General features: G+C 42.9%; 3 protein-coding genes across 3 annotated transcripts in view; 1 reads left to right on the top strand and 2 right to left on the bottom strand.

The window, feature by feature from the left end:
* The window catches only part of LOC119771888 (receptor-type tyrosine-protein phosphatase F-like), a 122,442-nt gene extending 121,527 nt beyond the window's left edge, over positions 1 to 915 (bottom strand). Inside the window, 1 exon segment of the mRNA XM_038268120.1 lies at positions 779 to 915. The gene's annotated coding sequence lies outside the window, so the exon portion shown is untranslated.
* Positions 916 to 8,231: 7,316 nt separating this feature from the next.
* hyi (hydroxypyruvate isomerase) lies at positions 8,232 to 12,882 on the top strand. The gene is made up of 8 exons (XM_038268123.1): positions 8,232 to 8,517; positions 8,589 to 8,700; positions 9,194 to 9,308; positions 9,969 to 10,047; positions 10,473 to 10,522; positions 10,594 to 10,663; positions 12,539 to 12,673; positions 12,741 to 12,882. Exons 1-8 carry the CDS (start codon positions 8,319 to 8,321, stop codon positions 12,788 to 12,790), a joined length of 810 nt encoding a protein of 269 aa, XP_038124051.1. The 5' UTR covers positions 8,232 to 8,318; the 3' UTR covers positions 12,791 to 12,882.
* Positions 12,883 to 15,654: 2,772 nt separating this feature from the next.
* szt2 (SZT2 subunit of KICSTOR complex) overlaps positions 15,655 to 22,480 on the bottom strand; it is a 125,455-nt gene continuing 118,629 nt past the window's right edge. Inside the window, exons 71-74 of the mRNA XM_038268121.1 lie at positions 21,509 to 22,025; positions 16,645 to 16,755; positions 16,465 to 16,533; positions 15,655 to 16,394 (exon numbers count right to left, since the gene is read on the bottom strand). Of these exons, the coding sequence (XP_038124049.1) occupies positions 16,251 to 16,394; positions 16,465 to 16,533; positions 16,645 to 16,755; positions 21,509 to 22,025 (841 nt within the window). The 3' untranslated portion in view covers positions 15,655 to 16,250. The remainder of the gene's footprint in view (positions 16,395 to 16,464; positions 16,534 to 16,644; positions 16,756 to 21,508; positions 22,026 to 22,480) is intronic.

Here is a 22,480-nt window from a genome sequence, read left to right as displayed (position 1 = left end):
TTCTGAAAACCATCAATCTATGGAGTCTGATAGCAGCAATGCAGCAACCAGCAACCAGCGGGACTGAACTTTGACCTTAGTGGGAAATTAAACAATACAAACAGAGAAGCAGCATCTACAGCTGATCACAATTTTGCCATGATCTGAGAAAAAAAGGCACATCTAGAACTATATTTCTAAAACATTCTTCTGATGAATCCAAACCACTGTGTCTCTAAATTAGCTGATTAATTAGGAGGTCATCAACCTCCTAATTAATATTTTAAGCATTCAAATTTACAGTTTGTTTTTTGTTTTGTCTTTTTCATTTATTGCATCAAATATTTGCCATTTAATTAATTCAATAGACACTAAATTAAAAAAAGGAACAACATCTATTCATGTCTTTCTAAAACTGAATTCCTAAAAACATGACGAATTTTTAAGTTATTTCTTTGCTGTTATCTAATCATGCATTTTAAAAACAGTAGAAAACAAATCAAACCCAGAATAGACTGGATCACCTGCTTTGTTTCTTTAATGTCGCTGAGAAAAATTTAATTAAAATCAACAAACTGGATACTTAAAAATATCTATTCAGATATTTAAAATATAAAAAGATAAAACATAATAAAAGTTTTATTTTAGCTTCATAAACCCATTCCAGGTAGAAAATGCTCTGAAGTTTTCTTGGTAAAAGTGACAGTTCCAATCCACGCATTTAAACAGGCTTCCAGTGGTTTCTCTCCACGCAGCGTGAAAAGTCTCCATCTGTGGATCTACAGGGTGTCAGACTCACCATGCTCTGCAGCTCTGCGCTCCGATCCGAACCATCAAAGTAGAGCTGAGGTTTCCAGAGCAGTAATCCTGCAGCTGATCCCTCCTGAACTGGGAGGACTGGAAATGAAGCGTCCTGCTCCAGCCGCTCACGCGCGTCCATCCCTCAGCGGGAGCGCGCACGGACTGGAAGGAGTTTCTCCGCCTCATTTCCAACCTTCTAAACATCAAACTTCACATGTTTATGAAAGATGAGCTTTATTATTTTATTCTTCACTTCATATGTGAAATACACATTAATTACATGTTGGAAACATTATTTGAAAGCTAAAACCTTCTAGTTTGAATGTATACGTGAAAATAGTGAGTAAAACAGCCTAAACTGCATCAGTTCAAACATGAGTCAAAGTTATTTTTCTTCTCAAAAATAAAGTTTGTTTTTGAATAGCAGTATTGATTGATTGACTTTATTCATCTCACAGTGTAGAAATGTACTCCAAAGACATGTTTGAAAATAGACACGTGTCATTACTTCATTTTTATTCTGCATCATGTCAACAACAACTGCTGAGAATTCTGAAGATATGGGACTTTTACCTTTGTGACGTCACGGTGCGGTATCGGCTGTTGATCAAGTCCCAGTGCTGTATCTGGTGTTTGTCACAACGCGCTATTATCCAAGTCATCTTGAAAACATTCTTCTTCCAAATGTTGGCTACATTTAAATTCTATTCAGTCTATTTCTATAGCTCCAATTCCCATCATGTCATCTCAGGTCACTTTCCAGTTCACCAGATCATCCAGTCAGATTGATTCAAACTTTTCTATCTAAGGAAAACCAGCTGATTGCATCGACTCATTGACTCTTCAGCAATCCCTCACACTAAGCATGCTTGTAGCGACAGTGGAGAGGAAAAACTCCCTTTGAACAGGAAGAAACCTCCAGCAGAACCAGGCTCAGTGTGAGCGGCCATCTGCTGAGGCCCACTGGGGTTCAAGGAGACAGAAGCAGAGATAGAAAAAGAAGCATAGATACAAAAGGCAACTGTCAACCAGCTCCACAGGCGGCCCCGTCCAGGAAACACACAGCCAGGCAGACGAGCTCCGAGCCAGCTCCCATGTCAGAGGATGAAGAGAGCACATCCAGTTAGTCACAGTCAGAGAAACAGGACTACACTGGAAAACAGGCCAAGCTCAAACATCTAGAAACAAAGGTGTTGATGGCAGCAGCACAGCTGATATTTCTCTCCAGGATGGAGTCACAGCCAAACAGGAACAGACCAGATGAAGCTACTATGAGAAAAAGCAGAGAGAGCAGAACGTTAGAGATTGAACTAACAGATTCTGCAGAGTGGGAGAATAGAGATAGAATGAAGCAGAATGATGAAAAAGGGGGTCCCTATGTCCTCCAGCAGTCTAAGCCTATAGCAGCATAACTATAGAGATAGATCAGGATAACCTGAGCCACTCTAACTAGAAGCTTTATCAAAAAGGAAAGTTTTAAGCCTAGCCTTAAAAGTAGACAGGGTGTCTGCCTCACGGACTAAAACTGGTAGCTGGTTCCACAGGAGAGGAGCCTGAGAACTAAAAGATCTGCCTCCCATTCTACTTTTAGAAATTCTAGGAACCACTAGTAAACCTGCAGATTGAGAGCGAAGTGCTCTGTTAGGAACATAAGGAACAATCAGATCTCTGATATCAGATGGAGCTTGGCCATTTAAGGCTTTATATGTGAGAAGGAGGATTTTAAATTCTATTCTGGATTTAACAGGAAGCCAATGAAGAGAAGCCAGGATAGGAGAGATATGATCTCTCTTTTTCATTTTCATCAGAACTCTGGCTGCAGCATTTTAGATGCATAAACTGTTCATACATATAGTGTTACATCAATTAAACATCAAAATAATCCTGGAACCAATTACTGCAGGTATGTTGAATGACTACAAATACTGTCACCTCATAGAGGCTTGAATCATTTTTTGTGTGTGTGTGTGTGTGTGTGTGTGGGGGGGGGGAATATTAAAAACGTTGAGGGAGGATCTCTATCCTCTGACAATCGTGACATCAGCCATGATGGACGCCTGTTTTAAGGAGCGGGAGCGCTGCAGGAGTCATGGGGATCACTCAGACATACAGGAATCAAGAGAAATCCATTTTGAACAGGAGGTAGAGGAGGAGCTTCATAGCATAGATGGAAAGGCCCAGAAAAGGCTGTTTCTGAGATAAACAATTCTAGATCTGTTCCTGAAAAGGTAATAGATCGTAGCTGTACCCAAACAGAGAGAAATAGCTTAAGACATTCAATAGATCATGAAGAGAACTGGCTTAACATCTCCTCCTTAGATACGGCCATATTATAACCATCATTACATTTCTTATTTGTTTATTTTATTCAACGTTAAAAGCTTTATTTGATCAAGTGTCTAAACTCCGTTTTGGATTTAGGATGCTGAACTTCTTGTGTCTAAAGTAACTCAGATGGTTTCATTTTTAAATGTTATGGAAGTCGGTCGGGTCAAATGTTGTTCTCTGATACATGAGTTAATTTATAAAATAATTTAAGATCATAATCCCAACTAAAAGCTAATCTGGAATACTTGAACCATTTCTCTGTAATGTGGTGTGTATTGGCTTTTTTATAGAACAACTGTGGTTTGTTTGTGAGCCGAAGGGGAGCAGCCATTTGTCTGAGTGCAACATGGAGCCTGGAAGCGGCTTTTCCTGTCCTAAAACTGCTCTTAAAACCAAGCAGATGGTCTGGCCCAGCAGGACTCAGCTCCTGAGGGGATGTATGCTGAGGAAGAGCAGCCAACGTCATTTCAGAGCATTTCAAGGTGCTTCAGCCGACCAATGACAAGAAACTCGCTTTGACTCAAAGCACAATGCAAAATAAATCTAAGTCTAAACAGCATCAAACAGTTGGGATTTAGATCAAACATAGATATTCCTTCACCTCGAAAAACCGATCTAGAGTCTATCATGAATAGTTCTACACTTACTGAGATCTAATTTAGATAAAAAATCAATAAAAAATGAGAACAGTTGTGTTATAAAGCCTCCTTCCTGTAGCTGATGGTTAAATGCAGAAAACCTCAGATTGGTTCCAGCTGCAGCCATCAGCAGCAGGAACACATTCATTTGGACTCATAATCATTTATTCATTTGATGATTCATTATTTTACCTGAATGAAATTTTCAGGGGTACAGGTCCACTGAAAACTACAGAGAAATCCAACAAATAGATTGTTAACTAAAACAAAAGGAATAATGAAAACTCCCCAGCTGCTGTTTGGGCTTTTTTCCTCCACTGTACCACATTAGACCAGCAGATGGCAGCACCCTGTCCTTTTTACCCCTGGTAAATAAGACATTTTACATTAAACCATTAAAACTATAAATGAAACTACTTTACAAACTAAACTGAATCTAAGCATTTTCAAAAACATAAAAATGTAACTAAACTAGATAACAAATACTAAAAATAAATTAAAACAGACCTAGAATGATCAGCCCGGATAAATAAATGATGAATAACAGAATAAAGAGGAATTTATTCAAACAGAACATTTAAACCAAAAGCAGATCAAACTCCTTATAAAGAGGAAGATATCGATGAGGGTTCAGCAGAATAATCTCTCTTTCCAGCTGAAAATATCGGGTTAACGCAGGTTTTTCAAACATGGATCGACCCGCTAACAACCAGGCTGACCAGACGCCATCTTTTTCTCGGACGTGTCCTACTTTTCAGACCTCATCAAATGTCTGGGGGGGGATTTCAAAATCGTCCTGGATTTTAGTCGACTCCCTGAAACACATTACATATATAGCCTACAGTGCATCGTGATTAGATTGCCAGACCGTTCCACTACTCCATTCCAGGTTTCTTTGTGTGGCAGATTAGTCCCGCCCTTCTCCCCACATCCAATCAGTTTGCATTCAAACTGATTGGATGTGGGGAGAAGGTGTGTGTGTGAGTGTGTGTGAAAAATAAAGAGAGTTTGTTTGCTGCTAGTCTAGCCCTGAGTGTGACAGGCAATAGCACATGTGTGTCCGCCGGTTTTACGGTGATGCCTAAACGAAAGCGTACGTTTACGCAGGATTTAAAGAAAAAATTCCCTTGCTTTTGCCAGGGTTATGATCCGTATGAGGCAAAGTGTTTGACAGGTAAGGCAGGTGAGTAACGAGACACAACTGAAACCCAAACCTGGTCAGCCTAAACAATCTACATCTGGCTCTCATCCCATTGGCTTAAATAAGCTGGTCTAACCCCCCCGCTGGCAGCTGCATGGCCTCTGTCCAGCTCCGTGTCTGGTGACATCATCAGTCTGATTTAGCGTTGATGATGTCAGCAGTGTGACAGAAATCAGGAAGTCAGAAATAGTGTTGAGTTCCAGTCTTTATACTGTAGCCCAAAAAAAATCCTTGTTTTTGTTTTGAAAACATGCAAATTGAAACGGACAAACGGGTCCACCCCTCTGGAATGGGTTGAGTCGTTCTCTAGTCTCCGGCAGCAGAAAAAAGTCTCTAGATTTGGCGCTAGGAGCTTTTTAGAAATCAAAGTGCTAGAGGGGTCTGAAAAGTGGCTAAATATAGCGACTAAAGCGCTAAGTTGGCAACACTGCTCTTTGCATGGTTTGTTTTCAAATGGTTTGCTGCTGTCTGTTTGGACCTTTCTGAACATGTGCAGCAAATGGACTGATCCAATATGGTGGACACTGAAGGGGGGGGGGGCTGAGACACACTGAATATTATCAGCGTTCGGATGGCATTTTAGCAAAAGGATTTTATCAAAAACATAATTAATGTGCACAAATAATGAATAGTTGTAAAAACCATACATGTAAACAGAGTTTTATGGGGCCCCCAGGAACTTAGGGCCCTAGGCAGCTGCCTAGTATACGGCCACTGGTCCCAGGAGACTTTTAGACGGGTCCCTCAGCCCGCACAGAGGTCTGCTAAGGAGCTCCTACTGGTGTGTTAAAGCAGATACTCTAAATGTTGAAAGACATCAAACGACGACTGGAGTTTTAGATCAAACATTTCAAAAGGACCAAAACATCTAAAGGAAGAAGGTCCAAAGTCGGTCCTGGACGGCTGCTGACCTGCAGGCTTTAGAGGTTTCTACTGTTAGATGATTAACAGCTTCTAAGCAGCGAACTCTGCTCTCCAGAGCGAGTAGATTGGTAACCCCGCCTCCTGCTCTCCTCTATCTTGTCTGCTGTCATGATTCATGCAGCTATTATTTCATCCAAATGAAAAATGGAGAACAGATAAGCAGATCATGGCTTGTCTACAGTGAAAAGAAGGACTGGGTTATTTACTTTGGCCTTTTTGGAAACACAGGAAGGAGCAATCAGCTAAGTGAGCTTAGTGCTTGGAAAAAATCTTTCATTCCTTTAGAGACAGCATGAAAAGTCAGCTGAGTACAAAACATAGAGAGGAAAACAAGAAGAAAAGGGACAAGAAGAGAGGGACACAACCTACAGGTGCTGGTCATAAAATTAGAATATCATGAAAAAGTAGATTGATTTCAGTAATTCCATTTAAAAAGTGAAACTTGTATATTATATTCATACATTACATACAAACTCATATATTTCAGATGTTTATTTTGTTTAATTTTGATGATTACAAATGACAACAAATGAAAATCCCAAATTCATCATATCAGAAAATTAGAATATTACTGAAGACCAATAAAAACCAAGGATTTATAGAAATGTTGGCCAACTGAAAAGTATGAACATGAAAAGTATGAGCATGTACAGCACTCAGTATTTAGTTGGGCCTCCTTTGGCCTGTATTACTGCAGCAATGCGGCGTGGCATGGAGTCGATCAGTCTGTGGCACTGCTCAGGTGTTATGATAGCCCAGGTTGCTCTAATAGTGGCTTTTAGCTCTTCTGAATTGTTGGGTCTGGTGTATTGCATCTTCTTCTTCACAATACCCCATAGATTTTCTATGGGGTTAAGGTCAGGAGAGTTTGCTGGCCAATTAAGAACAGGGATACCATGGTCCTTCAACCAGGTACTGGTAGCTTTGGCACTGTGTGCAGGTGCCAAGTCCTGTTGGAAAATGAAATCTGCATCTCCAAAAAGTTGGTCAGCTGCAGGAAGCATGAAGTGCTCTAAAACTTCCTGGTATGTGGCTGCGTTGACCCTGGACCTCAGAAAACACAATGGACCAACACCAGCAGATGACATGGCACCCCAAACCATCACTGACTGTGGAAACTTTACACTGGACTTCAAGCAACGTGGATGAAGTGCCTCTCTTCTTTTCCTCCAGACTCTGGGACCTTGATTTCCAAAGGAAATGCAAAATTTACTTTCATCAGAGAACATGACTTTGGACCACTCACCAGCAGTCCAGTCCTGTTTCTCTTTAGCCCAGGCAAGACGCTTCTGACGCTGTCTGTGGTTCAAGAGTGGCTTGACACAAGGAATGCGACAGCAGAAACCCATGTCTTTCATACGTCTGTGTGTGGTGGTTCTTGAAGCACTCACTCCAGCTGCAGTCCACTCTTTGTGAATCTCCCCCACATTTTTGAATGGGTTTTGTTTCACAATCCTCTCCAGGGTGCGGTTATCTCTCTTGCTTGTACACTTTTTTCGACCACATCTTTTCCTTCCCTTCGCCTCTCTATTAATGTGCTTGGACACTGAGCTCTGTGAACAGCCAGCCTCTTTAGCGATGACCTTTTGTGTCTTGCCCTCCTTGTGCAAGGTGTCGATGGTCGTCTTTTGGACAACTGTCAAGTCAGCAGTCTTCCCCATGATTGTGTAGCCTATAGAACTAGACTGAAAGACCATTTAAAGGCTTTTGCAGGTGGTTTGAGTTAATTAGCTGATTAGAGTGTGGCACCAGGGGCCATCAATTTTGAACCTTTTCACAATATTCTAATTTTCTGATATGATGAATTTGAGATTTTCATTTGTTGTCATTTGTAATCATCAAAATTAAACAAAATAAACATCTGAAATATATGAGTTTGTATGTAATGTATGAATATAATATACAAGTTTCACTTTTTAAATGGAATTACTGAAATCAATCAACTTTTTCATGATATTCTAATTTTATGACCAGCACCTGTAGAACAGATAATGGATGTCTATTCTATTAACATTTCTCTATCTGGAGAATGGGGCTGTTTGATGTCTTCTCCATTCAGAGGGGCCCCTGCCTGTCTTTGCCAGGGGCCCCACATTTCCTAAATCCGCCCCTGAACCTGTTGTATGTGAGTGGGAGGAAACACTGTGGTTAAAAAAAAAATGGAAAAACAGGCAGAAACTGAATATTATTGTTCATTCAAAAGAAAAAAAAAACAGACCTTTTTTTCTTCAGTTTTTTGTTCTAAAAGTGAATCATCTGGAAAATAAAACAGCTGCAGAACAGAGTCCCACTCTTCTACAGTAGGTGGCGCTAAACATTTATGATCTGTTTGAAAGCTCCCATTAGAGAGCAGGAGAAGAGGAGAAGCTTCGTGCCTCTCCCAACATGGCGGCGTGGTTGACGTACTGAGCGGCGGTCTGACCGCTGGGTCGTTGGCCCGGACAAACATGGCTGCGCTGAAGTTCTGCGCTAACATTTCGTGGCTGTTTACGGAGCTTCCGGACTTCAGCAGCCGGATCTCCGCGGCTGCTTCTGCGGGCTTTCAGGCTGTGGAGGCGGCCTGGCTCTACGACTCCGACCTGGCGGAGCTGCAGGAGGCCAAGGAGGCTGCAGGAGTGGAGGTGGTCCTCCTCAACACCCCAGCAGGTAGAGCTCCGGCCTGCTCCTCTCTGCTCCTGTTCACGGTCTTCATCCTAATAAAGCTGGCTGTGTTACAGGAGACCTGCAGGCAGGAGATCTGGGTCTGGGGGCGGTTCCTGGGAGGGAGCAGGACTTCAGACACGGTCTGGACCTGTCTGTGAAGTATGCCAGAGCCCTGGACTGCAAGAGGTCAGGGAGCTGATGATGATGATGATGATGATGAAGGAAAGTGCAGAATGATGAAAAAGGGGTCCCTATGTCCTCCAGCAGTCTAAGCCTATAGCAGCAGAACTATAGAGATAGCTCAGGATAACCTGAGCCACTCTAACTAGAAGCTTTATCAAAAAGGAAAGTTTTAAGCCTTGCCTTAAAAGTAGACAGGGTGTCTGCCTCACGGACTAAAACTGTTAGTTGGTTCCACAGGAGAGGAGCCTGATGAACCATTAAAGGTTCCACTCTTTCTACATCCTGAGCCGGGCTTTAACTAGACCAGGTGTGTTCCTGTAGTGGTTAGTGTGGAAGATGTGAAGAACAGCTGAGGTTCTGCTGGTGGTGTTTTGATGACAGCACAGTGAGGTCACAGTCTGTCTGTCAGGAACGATCATTTATTGGAAGATTGATTTGAACAAAGGAACATCCTAATGAGTGTAGAAATAAAGGCGTGTCTCTGTGGGCGGGGCAGGATCCACCTGATGGCAGGAAGGATCCCCGCCGGCGCTTCCAGGTCAGCCGTCTCCAGGGAAATGGAGGAGGTGTTTGTTCAGAATCTACGCTATGCAGCAGAGATCCTCTCCAAGGTAAGTGATGTCATACAGTCCAGAAGGTTCCACGCCAACATTCTGCTTTTCTTTTCACAGAGATCTCCGTCCAGCAGCAATGTTTGCTTTGTGGTGCAGCTCCACATCAATCTGCACAACCATGTTTGCACAAATAAAAAAATATATTTCCTTTATTCAGCCTAAAGAGAAATAAAATGATTATAGAGCCGTTAACAGGAAATCCTCAGTGTTGAACAGTTTTCTGTCACTTAAAGGAAAAGTCTGCTCAGATTCAGGATCTAAACTCCTGAAAGTAAAATACATAAAGCTTCCCTTCGCTGCAGGAAAATGCAGAACATTAATTTTCTCCAGAGCTGTAATGATGGAAAAACCTCAGCAGCTTCTGCCAGCAGCTGGTTATTTATTCTAAGTAAGACCAGACCAGCTGGGATTGATTACAGGTGTGTTGAATTTGACCCCAGAATGACTGAGGCGTCTGGAGCAGGTATGGAAAACCAAAACTGCCACATTTCTGTGAATGTAAGAAATATAGATATTTCTCACCATGTATGCATTAAAGAATTAAATTAACCTTTTTATCCCAAAGGAATAATAAAATATTTCCCATTTCTTACAGTTATTTAAAATGTAAAATTGTAGGCAGGTTTTCCTCCTGACTAATGGGAATGGGTCCAACAGGAAGGAATCACTGGGCTGATTGAGCCAATCAACAGCAGGATAACCGACCCCCGCTACTTCCTGGACTCGCCTCATCAAGGTGAGGCTGCTGAAGGCTGCCGCCACTCTGCCTTCATCTCCAGTATTACGCCCAGTTTGAAAAGGGAACGTGTAGAGGTAGTTAACAGCCAGACCGCCTCCAGCCTGAGGGAGGGTGGAGCGCGGCCTAAAAAGGCGGGACCCGTAGGCTCAATGTAAACAGTTTAGAACCAATCAGATAACTGGACTGTGAGGGAAATAAAGACGCGTCTTCCAGCAGCCAGATGTTAAAATAGGTTAGAATGGACTCGATGAAACAGATTAATGCTACGCTAACAGAAAAGTCCTGCTGCATTATGGCCCCGCCTCCCGCTGTGATTGGTTTAGCAGAGATTAGTAATGAGCTGCAGCAGAGTTGGTATAATTTAAAGTCCTCTCTGCTGTAGCAGCGTAACGTTTGCTGAAAACTTTTCTCCTGTCTTCCAGCTGCAGCGATCCTGGAGAAGGTTGATAAGCCCAACATCCAGCTCCAGATGGTCGGTGCTGCCGCAGAGAGGCTCCGCCTCAGCAGGTTCTAAGGGTCTCACTGTCTCCTCCACTGTTTCAGGACCTTTATCACTGGCAGATCATGGATGGAAACCTGACCCAGAACATTCACAAGTATTTCCCCATCATTGGTGAGTAGGACGCCAGAACCGCTCCGAGGTCCCTCCATTCAGGAGCCCATATGATCCACACGCTTTAAACCGGTCTAACTGTGCTGGAGGTCAACAGCTGGAGTTAATTGATAAGATTAAATAAAAAAGTCTGAATAAACTGCCCAATAGACCACCCTAGAGACCACCAGGAGACGCCTCAGTGAGGACCTGAAGGGCTGAGGTGGTTCATATGGCTCCAACATGTCAGAGATGCTTTGCTGCTAAAACATGAGAAGATTTTCCAAAGTAGTTAAAAATCAATTCTCTGGATTTTGTTCTCAAGTTTGAAGACATTTCTCTTCCCATCCAGGAAGCTTCTTTAACTCAAAATGTCAGAAATATCCATGAGTTTGAGGATGTCTGGTGTGTTTCTTTTGTGATTACTGACCTTAGACACACGCTGGGTTAAATCAAATGTTTCAAAGGCAGCATTTAGTTCTTTTTTTACTTTCATTGCCAACGTCCATATGAACATTCACATCTTTCTAAATAACCTTGGAGTCAAATTCTACGTCCGCGATTGAAATTCATCCATCCATTTTCCTTCACGCTGGGGTAGGGAGAGGTGCTGGTGCCTATCTCCATCTGTCAGAATCAGAAATACTTTAATAATCCCAGAGGGAAATTACTTTTGTTACACGCTCCAGTTACCAGTGGGCGAGAGGCGGGGTCCATCTTGGACAGGTCTCCAGTCCATCCCAGGGAAACACAGAGACAAGCAGGACTAACAACCATTCACACTCCAATCCAATCCAATCCACTTTATTTATATAGCACGGTTTAAATAAACACAAGGTTTCCAAAGTGCTGCACAAAAAGATAAAATAACTAAAATAAATAAAAGTAATAAAATAAAATAAAATAAAAGCAATGCCCGCACAGGATAAAAAAATGCATGTGTATACATAAAATCAACATGTGTACATAAAATCAACATGTGTACATAAAATAAAATCAACTAACCTCACCTAAAGAGGATTTAGAGAAGCCAATGAACCTATCAGTCATGTTTTTGGACTGTGGGAGGAAGCTGGAGTACCCGGAGAGAACCCACCATGCTCATAGAGAACATGCAGACTTCATGCAGAAAGACCCTGGGCTAAAACTTTTTCAAACTATGTTTTTTTTATTCATTATTAATGCATCTATGAACATCTGTTTTTTTAATCAGTTTATGAAGACAAAAAGCCGTTAGACACATGAATTTACCATTCACTAAGATTTGATAACAAAAGTCCTGACAGTGAGAAAAAATGAATAAGAATTAACATTAAGTTAATAAAAAGAAAAACAAATAACTTTACTCTCTTTTGTAAATCACAACTAACTTTCCTCTATAGATCATATTTATTATCAAAGAGCAATCCTTAAAAATACATCATATAAACATATATTTGTAAAACATGTTTTTATATAAAACTTTGTGTTTATCATATTAATATTTATTTGCAAATATATAACTTTGCATATATCTCATCCAGTTTAAGTTCAGTTTAGTTTTTAATCCAAATAAATCTGTGTAATCTAACTGAAAGTTAATTTTAGAATTAGTTTTGGTCTTTCTGTAATTATTGTAATATTATCTCTGACTCTTTCATGTGATTAAAATCCAATCTAAGGCGCCTCCTATGGTCTGATCCAAGATGGCCGCCCTCTAGGCACGTGGGCCAGCGTCCAATGAGGCGTCTGTGTTTATAATGTCTACGGGAAGGAGTGCAGACGTGGAGCAGGTTCTGGTCCACTGAGGCTCTGCTGTTCAGGACGATGTGAAAGCAGCTGCAGGAAGCCACTTTGCTCCCATTCAGGACGGTGATGTGCAGCAGGTGGCGCTCTAACAGACGTTCTGTCCTTCAGGTCACGTTCAGATCGCTCAGGTCCCCGGCAGGAATGAACCCGACAGCGACGGGGAGCTGAGCTTCGGCTACCTGTTCAGGACGCTGGAGAAGCTGGGCTACCGAGGCTACCTGGGCTGTGAATACAGGCCGTCAGGTGCGTCTCACCTGGAATCCTGATCTGTTGATTGGCGTCGACTGATAACCGCTTCTGTTCCCTGCAGAGTCCACAGAGAAGAGTCTGGGCTGGATCAAACGATACTGGGCCCAGTAACCATGGGGACCGCATCGCCTTCCAGATGAAGAGAAAGGATTTCCCCATAAAATGAGATAAAATGATGACCCAGTAAATATTGTTGGATCCTCCCCCCTGGTTCTGCTTCCACGCATGAATCAAAGGAGCTGAGAGAAGAACAGTTCTTCTGTTGTCTTCCCCTTTAGGAAACCATGCTTGATGAAGCAGCAGTGCTTTGTCTGGGGGGGGGGGTCTGAAACCCGAATGGAGAACATGTTAGACAGAAAAAGAAGGGAAAAAAAACAATGTTTGATGGAAGGAAGAGTTTTCAGATTTTTCAGATACATAAAGAGAAATTTGTTCATCTTCACCATATAGAGAAGAAGCCTTTTCAGTAGTGAGATGTCTTGTTGCTCCATTTAATCCTTCGTCTGTCACTTAAAGTCATCTGATTTCAAAACACACTTCCTTCAGTCTTTTCACAAATTTTAAATCGTTTAATTTCACCTTATTTTATGCTCTACTTTAACGATTTGAGTTTTTAGCCATCAGTTATTCATTTCCTATAAGAGTTTGGGGTTTTTCTTTCTCTAAAGCACCATAGATATTAAAATTCATTGTTATCACTTAGTATAGTGTTTAAAGTCTGCCTTTAAGCTAATTTGAACCCGTTTCTGGTGCTGAGGGGATTTCCTGGATCTTTGCCTCTTGTTCAAATCCGTTGGAACTGCAATTTCCCATTTATCCTCATCTACCGCTAATTTGCCCATAATCCATATGCACCCCTGTATGCTGGAGCCAACCTGGATGAATCTCTAGATTACTGACGTCTCAGCTAAATCAAATATCTGGCTATATTTACGAAGCTTCCTCGTAGTTCTTAATGACAGCTCTCCACGTATTACTCCTGCAGAGGGTCTTTTGTTCTCAAGTGGAAAAAAAACAAATCTGTCCCCAGTAGAAACTATTACATCTATATTCATTTAAGATCTAAACTATTTGAGCCATGCCGACTGAAGTTTCCCATCGTCTCAAAAACATCAGTCGTTAATCTCCTGCTGACCCCTGGAACCATGAAGTCCTCCATCTGTTAGGGTTCAGGCCAGGAACTAATCCCAGGTTGATCAGATACTTCCGTCATAACGGCTCCCAGGAAAATCAGACGGGGAGATCCTGCCGGCAACGCCAAATTGTCGTTGGAACGAAGGTATTCAACTATACAGTCCAGTTAAATGAACCGAGGTAAATGTTATGAATTAACTCCTAAGAAACAGTCCAGCTTGTTCTGAGAGCCGTCATTTTTATCCCTAATAGGAAAAACCATTCCTCTCTCTGAGACGCCTCGCAGCTCTGAGACCTGAATGAATGAAACTCAATAAACGGTGAGGATGGGGTCTGAAATTGTCACCATAGGTGCATTTCTACTGTCATAATCTAAAATAAAATCCAGAAATCACAATGTAAGATTTTTTTTTTACTATTTATTTGTATGATGCAGCTGCAAATAAATATCTGAACGCCTGTTAGTCGCTCCTCAAAATGTCCACCTCCTCTCCTTTTATTATCCTAAATTAGATTCTAAATTAAAATGAATAAAAGTATTTTTCCCACCATGAGGAGCCTGATTCACTGCAGCCTGCATAGTGAGTGATGAACTAGATGTGTTACCCCTGACTCCTACACAACAGCTCAGTAAACGTGGTTTTTATGCTCTTCTTCACCAATAGTCAGAGATCATTTATAGATTTCCTGAACAAGTTTGATGCGGGTCATCCTGCAGATAATAAAGTCAACGATTCTGTTCATTTCTATCTGGCTGATTGAGGAAGTTTGCAGAGACGAACCAATCAGATCAGTCAGATTGGTCAAAGATTTTCTATCAGGGGAAAAGGGAGCTGATTGCATCCAGTCATAGATTCTCTCCTCCTAGATGAGCAGGTGGAGGCAGTAGGTATCGGCTTTCATGTCGTCATTGATAAGGCAGCATTTGATGGAGAGTTGTCACCTCGCTGACCAGAACACCTTTCTGCTGCAGCCGGAAGGCGAAAACCTTCGATCGATTGTTTTAATCCTCCGCTGTCCATTCTGTCGAAACAAAACGCTGTAAAAACGTCAAACTGCAAAAAATCTGAACTGGAAGTTTCTCCTCGGCAGGAGGCAGTCACTGGAAAAAATCTAGATAAGTCATTTTTTCTTAAAATAAGTGCATTTGTTCTTGGATTAAGAAGGTAAAAGAGACATTTTGCCAATGGAAGAAGAAAATTTACACTTAAAATAAGAAAAAACAATTGCATTGTCTTGTTTCAAGTGCATTTTATCTAATTATCTTATTTTAAGAGTAAAAATACTCATCACAGTGGCAAACTTTCTCATTTAGCTACTCGCATTAAGGATAATTACACAAAATGTAAGAAATTTTTACTTATTTCTAGATTGTTTTTCCAGTGTTGCCATGGTTATTAAAATAAAGCCCATATTTATGTCTAAGGAAGAACGGTATTCTTCCTTAGACAGGTATGGGGCATTGCAGGCTAACAAAGAAGCCAATCGACCCCTATTCCAAAGGGGGGGACCCGTTCATCCGTTTCTATTTGCATGTTTTCTAAACTAAAACCAGGCTTTGTTGGGCAGCTGGATAAAACCTGGAACTAAACGCTATTTCTGACATTTTGGATTGAAAAATCTTCCTGGATGGAAGAGAAACGTCTTCAAACATGGAAACAAAGTCCAGTGGATTGATTTCAACTTTTTTGAAAATCCAAGGAAGAACAAACTACTAGGGAGCCACAGTGTCTCTGAAAACATGCTAACGACACACAGGAAACCATAACCAGGACAGGACCACGAGAATCACACCGCCCCCCAAAACATTCAAGGCTTTCAAGGGTGGCTGTCTTTTTCTGTCAGTTTTAAAAACTTTCCAGGACCTTGAGCCTGTTTATAATTTCACATATTTTCTAGCATTTAATGGGAAGCAATATTCACCTGAAGGTTTGGAGTTCATTTCTATAACAGCATCACATTAAACCACCTTTTCTCTGGAGCAGAAACAGGAAGAGACCAAAGGTTTCTGCACACTTCAGACCCACTTTATTCAGCCTCCTGATGCATTCAGTTCATCAGAATTAGGTAGAAAGTTTAGCTTATTTACACAGGGATTCCATTAGTGCAGCATTTTGCCCAGAGCCTGTTCTCAGGACAGACCTGGTTCTGATCCATTCTCAGACTCAGGCGGACTGTGAGCCTCCTCAGAAACAAGCCGTCCCTTCATGGTTCCAGCCATCGGGATGAGCGGCAAACAGGAAGTCCATAACCTGGAGCTGCCGTTGGCTCCTGCAGACCTCCTAACACCACATCGTCATGTAGAGCCGGTTTCCTTCAGAACAGAACCAGCAGAGTTGGAAGTCGGACCATCAAACCTGGAACACCTCAGCTCACTCCAAGCACCCCCTGGTCAATCAGTCATGGGTGAACCTGAGCGGCACGGCTGGGCTCAGCTCTACAGCAGTCCAGTCCACAGGTTGTAGCAGGCCGTGTTGATGACGGACTCCAGGTGGTGGTACATGGACACCAGCTGAGGAGGAGGACTGTTGCTGGCCTGAGGCTGAGACGGCAGCGGCTCTCGGAAAACAACCTTCAGGCTCTTAGGGGAAGAAAACAAGCCATGAGAAGCAGAGAATTGGTGGAAAGGTCCGATTACTGGATCTACTTACAGTTTTTCCTGCTTGGATGTCCAGGAAGACCAACACAAAGCAGTCTGTGAACTTCTGGTTCAGAACCGCCTTTGAAAAGATTCCAGACATGATCTAGATTAGCCTGAAGATCAACCAGCCTAACTGCTTCCACCCTGATGTCATCAGAGGAACCAGCACCACCATTTAGCAAAAACTCACCAGATACTGGACGCCGTTATCATCAAAGTGTCTGCAGCTCTGAGGGAATCGGGTCAACAGGACTTTGATCAGGCTCTGGTACCACGCTGGACTCATGTTGAGGAAATAATCCTGCAATGAGAAAACGGCCTTTAATCTGCGTAAAAACATGGAGCCTCAGACAGTCAGAGCAGAGCGTTAAACATGGCAGGTCTTTAAAGGTTTGGGGTTTTTCTCAGCTTTTTATTGTCCTTCCCCTGTCACAAATACAGAGCGGAACTCTGCATTTAACCCATCCCTTTGAGGAGCAGCGTGGGGTTAAGGGTCTTGCTCAGGGACCCACTGTGGCAGTCTAAGTTCTATGCCGTAACCACTAGGCCGCCACTCCCCTCCAGAGGTTAAAGGTGAGACAGCAAATCTTTAAAGGGGTGATAAATGATTCTATAGGGTATCTGGTCCTTCAGGTCTCTAATAGGGTGATAGAATGATTCTATAGGGTATCTGGTCCTTCAGGTCTCTAATAGGGTGATAGAATGATTCTATAGGGTATCTGGTCCTTCAGGTCTCTAATAGGGTGATAGAATGATTCTATAGGGTATCTGGTCCTTCAGGTCTCTAATAGGGTGATAGAATGATTCTATAGGGTATCTGGTCCTTCAGGTCTCTAATAGGGTGATAGAATGATTCTATAGGGTAGCTGGTCCTTCAGGTCTCTAATAGGGTGATAGAATGATTCTATAGGGTATCTGGTCCTTCAGGTCTCTAATAGGGTGATAGAATGATTCTATAGGGTATCTGGTCCTTCAGGTCTCTAATAGGGTGATAGAATGATTCTATAGGGTAGCTGGTCCTTCAGGTCTCTAATAGGGTGATAGAATGATTCTATAGGGTAGCTGGTCCTTCAGGTCTCTAATAGGGTGATAGAATGATTCTATAGGGTATCTGGTCCTTCAGGTCTCTAATAGGGTGATAGAATGATTCTATAGGGTATCTGGTCCTTCAGGTCTCTAATAGGGTGATAGAATGATTCTATAGGGTATCTGGTCCTTCAGGTCTCTAATAGGGTGATAGAATGATTCTATCGGGTATCTGGTCCTTTAGGTCTCTAATAGGGTGATAGAATGATTCTATAGGGTAGCTGGTCCTTCAGGTCTCTAATAGGGTGATAGAATGATTCTATAGGGTATCTGGTCCTTCAGGTCTCTAATAGGGTGATAGAATGATTCTATAGGGTATCTGGTCCTTCAGGTCTCTAATAGGGTGATAGAATGATTCTATAGGGTATCTGGTCCTTCAGGTCTCTAATAGGGTGATAGAATGATTCTATAGGGTATCTGGTCCTTCAGGTCTCTAATAGGGTGATAGAATGATTCTATAGGGTATCTGGTCCTTCAGGTCTCTAATAGGGTGATAGAATGATTCTATAGGGTATCTGGTCCTTCAGGTCTCTAATAGGGTGATAGAATGATTCTATAGGGTATCTGGTCCTTCAGGTCTCTAATAGGGTGATAGAATGATTCTATAGGGTATCTGGTCCTTCAGGTCTCTAATAGGGTGATAGAATGATTCTATAGGGTATCTGGTCCTTCAGGTCTCTAATAGGGTGATAGAATGATTCTATAGGGTATCTGGTCCTTCAGGTCTCTAATAGGGTGATAGAATGATTCTATAGGGTATCTGGTCCTTCAGGTCTCTAATAGGGTGATAGAATGATTCTATAGGGTATCTGGTCCTTCAGGTCTCTAATAGGGTGATAGAATGATTCTATAGGGTATCTGGTCCTTCAGGTCTCTAATAGGGTGATAGAATGATTCTATAGGGTATCTGGTCCTTCAGGTCTCTAATAGGGCGATAGAATGATTCTATAGGGTATCTGGTCCTTCAGGTCTCTAATAGGGCGATAGAATGATTCTATAGGGTATCTGGTCCTTCAGGTCTCTAATAGGGTGATAGAATGATTCTATAGGGTATCTGGTCCTTCAGGTCTCTAATAGGGTGATAGAATGATTCTATAGGGTATCTGGTCCTTCAGGTCTCCAATAGGGTGATAGAATGATTCTATCGGATATCTGGTCCTTCAGGTCTCCAATAGGGTGATAGAATGATTCTATAGGGTATCTGGTCCTTCAGGTCTCTAATAGGGTGATAGAATGATTCTATAGGGCATCTGGTCCTTCAGGTCTCTAATAGGGTGATAGAATGATTCTATAGGGTATCTGGTCCTTCAGGTCTCTAATAGGGTGATAGAATGATTCTATAGGGTATCTGGTCCTTCAGGTCTCTAATAGGGTGATAGAATGATTCTATAGGGTATCTGGTCCTTCAGGTCTCTAATAGGGTGATAGAATGATTCTATAGGGTATCTGGTCCTTCAGGTCTCTAATAGGGTGATAGAATGATTCTATAGGGCAGTGGTTCCCAAAGATTTTCTTCTGGGCCCCCCTTTGGATTACAATAAAATGTCCACGCCCCCCCCATAACCCCCCGACCCCAAAAAAAAAAAAAAAAAAAAAAAAAAAAAACAGATATAATAAATCTATACACATATTTTGTTTTCAAACTCCACTGAAGTTTATTTCACACTTCAGGTTGCAACAAAACAAACTACACCATCTTTACAGTGGAACACTTTTGTGTAACTGTATTTTTTTCATAGTTCTATACTGTAGATTAGAAGAGGATTCTTTGTTGTCTGTGTTATTTTAAACATATGTCTTTTTTTTTATTTGTAACAATATTTAACTTTGCTATAATCTATACATTAAAAAAGCCTCTGTGCAAAATGGAGTGAAAACATTTAACAGCTCCCTAAGAGGTTTTTTCTTCGTACTTTAATCCTCCCATCTTTTCAGTGGCTGTAGTGAGCCTGCTTTTTGCTGTAGATCTTCTCAAATCTGGGTTGCAGTGTCACAACTGTCCATTATGCTCAGTCAAGCAAGCGCTGTTTTTTTTTTTTTTTTTTTTTTTTTTCTTCACTCATACCGCTTCCCGCGCCCCCCCTGCAATGGCATTGCGCCCCCCCCTAGGGGGCGGGCCCCACACTTTGGGAACCACTGCTATAGGGTATCTGGTCCTTCAGGTCTCTAATAGGGTGATAGAATGATTCTATAGGGTATCTGGTCCTTCAGGTCTCTAATAGGGTGATAGAATGATTCTATAGGGTATCTGGTCCTTCAGGTCTCTAATAGGGTGATAGAATGATTCTATCGGGTATCTGGTCCTTCAGGTCTCTAATAGGGTGTGTAACATTGGTTGGGCTGAAAATTGCATATTAGCTGTTCTATGAGCCCTAATGCAGTCTGGTTAAAAGCCCTAGAATGATACCACAGCTTTTTCTTCCTTTTATGGTTTGATCATAAATATTTAGATGAGCTGTGCTCTGATTGGTTGGTTTACCAGGAGCCAAGCTGCTGAGCAAAGAGGCATCATAGCAACAAGCACTCACTCACTGAGTGCACTCACTCACTGGTATGGTAGGGGGACCAGACGGCCTCTTTTTCCCGGACATAAAAAAAATGTCCAGGGGGAAATTCAAAATCATCCGGGATTTTGGTCGACTACAGTGCAGCAGAACTGAGCCGTCAGCTCAGGGGCTGGTCTTGGAAACCCAGTGGATGGGGGCAGGGAGCCAGCGGGGGACGGAGCGACCAAACCCGACCCGGTGACGGTAGCCTGGACACCTGCTTCCCCTTGTCTACCTTACCGGCCCCCAGCTCCTCAGCCGGAGGAGCCACCCCTCCTCAGACGGAGAGTGGCCAGGTCACCCCCATCCACCCCCCCAAAAGTCCAGACCAGAACCAAATAAGGCAACATCCCACAGTTTACGTCACCTCAGTGCTTCGTTTGGATTCACCTGTTTTATGGTGAAAGTTTAGAATTGTGAGATTTGCAGAGAAAGGAGATGTTGAAGCTTTTTCACCCATTGAACTATCGTTATTCATCTGTGACAATGGAAACTCTGCATTCTATGACCCCTTTAAAGGAGTTCTTTAAATCTGAAATGATTCCATCCTGTTCAATAAATGATCAGTGTTTTTAATCCAGAGTAATTTTCATGTGAATGTGCTTTACTGGAGGCATCCATGTTTGTCAAAGAACACTACTGCCACCTACTGGTTAGTGACGTCACGGTGCGGTATCGGCTGTTGATCAAGTCCCAGTGCTGTATCTGGTGTTTGTCACAACGCGCTATTATCCAAGTCATCTTGAAAACATTCTTCTTCCAAATGTTGGCTACATATTACGGGTTTTTTCTCTGGCCAGAAGTTCGATGGCAAACCCTCCCTCTTCAAGTTGGCGATCCAACGACCAACCCGTCCGTGGAGGATCAGGAATCAGAAAGGTGGAATAACTCTTTTTTTCCCTTTTACCCGATGTATTCCAGCATCCAGCTGCCATGCACGTGGGCATTGTCAGTTTCACTATAGCTCTGGTGAATTTCAATGGTGAAGTCCTCTGGAAATCTTCAATAATTGTTGTTGATTGCAGATGTGTCTAGTAGTTCCCATTGATTTAGCTTGGAAAGCGGGGAGAATGGCGCTAGGCTTACCGCACCGTGACGTCACTGCTGGAAGATGGCAGGAGGGAGGGGCTACTATATTTGGGCAGAAATGGCCGCTCCCAGACTCAGTGATAGTGACGAAAATAATTGTATTTTTTTTTAACTGATTAACACTAAATTCATCAAATCACCGCAAATGTATTATTTTAGGTATAAATAATGATCCACTGATTATTCCTCGCTGACCAGAATTTTCCTTTAACACGACAAACCAGGACAGTCTCTGTCAGCGAAGAATTAACTGATCAGACCCATTTATTTCATATGGAGCTGAGGCCCTGAGGTTTACATTGGAGGAGTTTCATCCAGGTGTGGTAATCTTACCAGCTGGGGGTCGATGTCCCCCACTGAGTGACTCTGAACCGCCTGCAGCAGCTCCTCCAGCTCTGTGAAGGACAGCCTGGCCAGCTTCAGCTTGTCCAGGGCCACATGGTCTCCATGGAACAGCCTCCTCCACAGGTTGTCTCGGCGGCAGTGACCCATGGCCTGCTCCACGCTGGCCTGGATCTGTTTGCGGGCTGAAGCCACCTCGTTATTGAGCAGAGGGAACAGAGGGGAGCCGTAAAGCAGCCCCTGGGTCCCCGGCCGTCCTCCTGTCAGAGGATAAAACTCGTTGCCGTCGCTGGGAGCCGAGATAGCAGAACCTTCAGAGGTCCTCTCCTCCCAGAGGTCTTGGCCTTCTCCATTTGAGCTGCTGCTCTCTGCTCGTTCTCGGGGGGGGCGACCGCCCTGCTCGTTGGGATCCCGGTAGATCTGGGGCAGCTTCTTGAAGCGGCGCATGTCTGCGGTGAGATGGGGGAACAGCTCCCTCTGACTGGTCATGATGACGTAGAACCGCAGCCTGAGGAGGAAGGTGTAACTGATGAAGAGGAACCTACGTCACCCACAGACTGTCCAAGCAAAACACTGTGACCACTTAGTGAGAAAACTGTACCGTGGTGGAGGTGGTGATGAATCAGCAGGGCGAGCAGAGACAATAAACCTACCTATGAGAACCCAACGTTGAGCTAAGACTGGTTTACACAGGTAGTTCTGGCTCCGGATGAGCAGGGAGACCACCCACATTCTGAGACACCACCCACGCTCTAAGAGACCACCCACTTATTAAGGGACCACCCATGTTCTAAGAGACTACCCCCTCTCTAAGAGACCACCCACGCTCTAGGAGACCACCCACTCTCTAAGGGACCACGCACTTATTAAGGGGCCACCCATGTTCTAAGAGACCACCGACGCTCTAGGAGACCACCCACGCTCTAAGGGACCACCCACTTGTTAAAGGACCACCCATGTTCT

The sequence above is a fragment of the Cyprinodon tularosa genome, unplaced genomic scaffold (assembly GCF_016077235.1).
Source record: "Cyprinodon tularosa strain WSP-4 unplaced genomic scaffold, ASM1607723v1 ctg693, whole genome shotgun sequence".
Lineage (NCBI taxonomy): Eukaryota > Metazoa > Chordata > Actinopteri > Cyprinodontiformes > Cyprinodontidae > Cyprinodon > Cyprinodon tularosa.
This window is presented reverse-complemented; position numbering and strand designations above follow the sequence as displayed.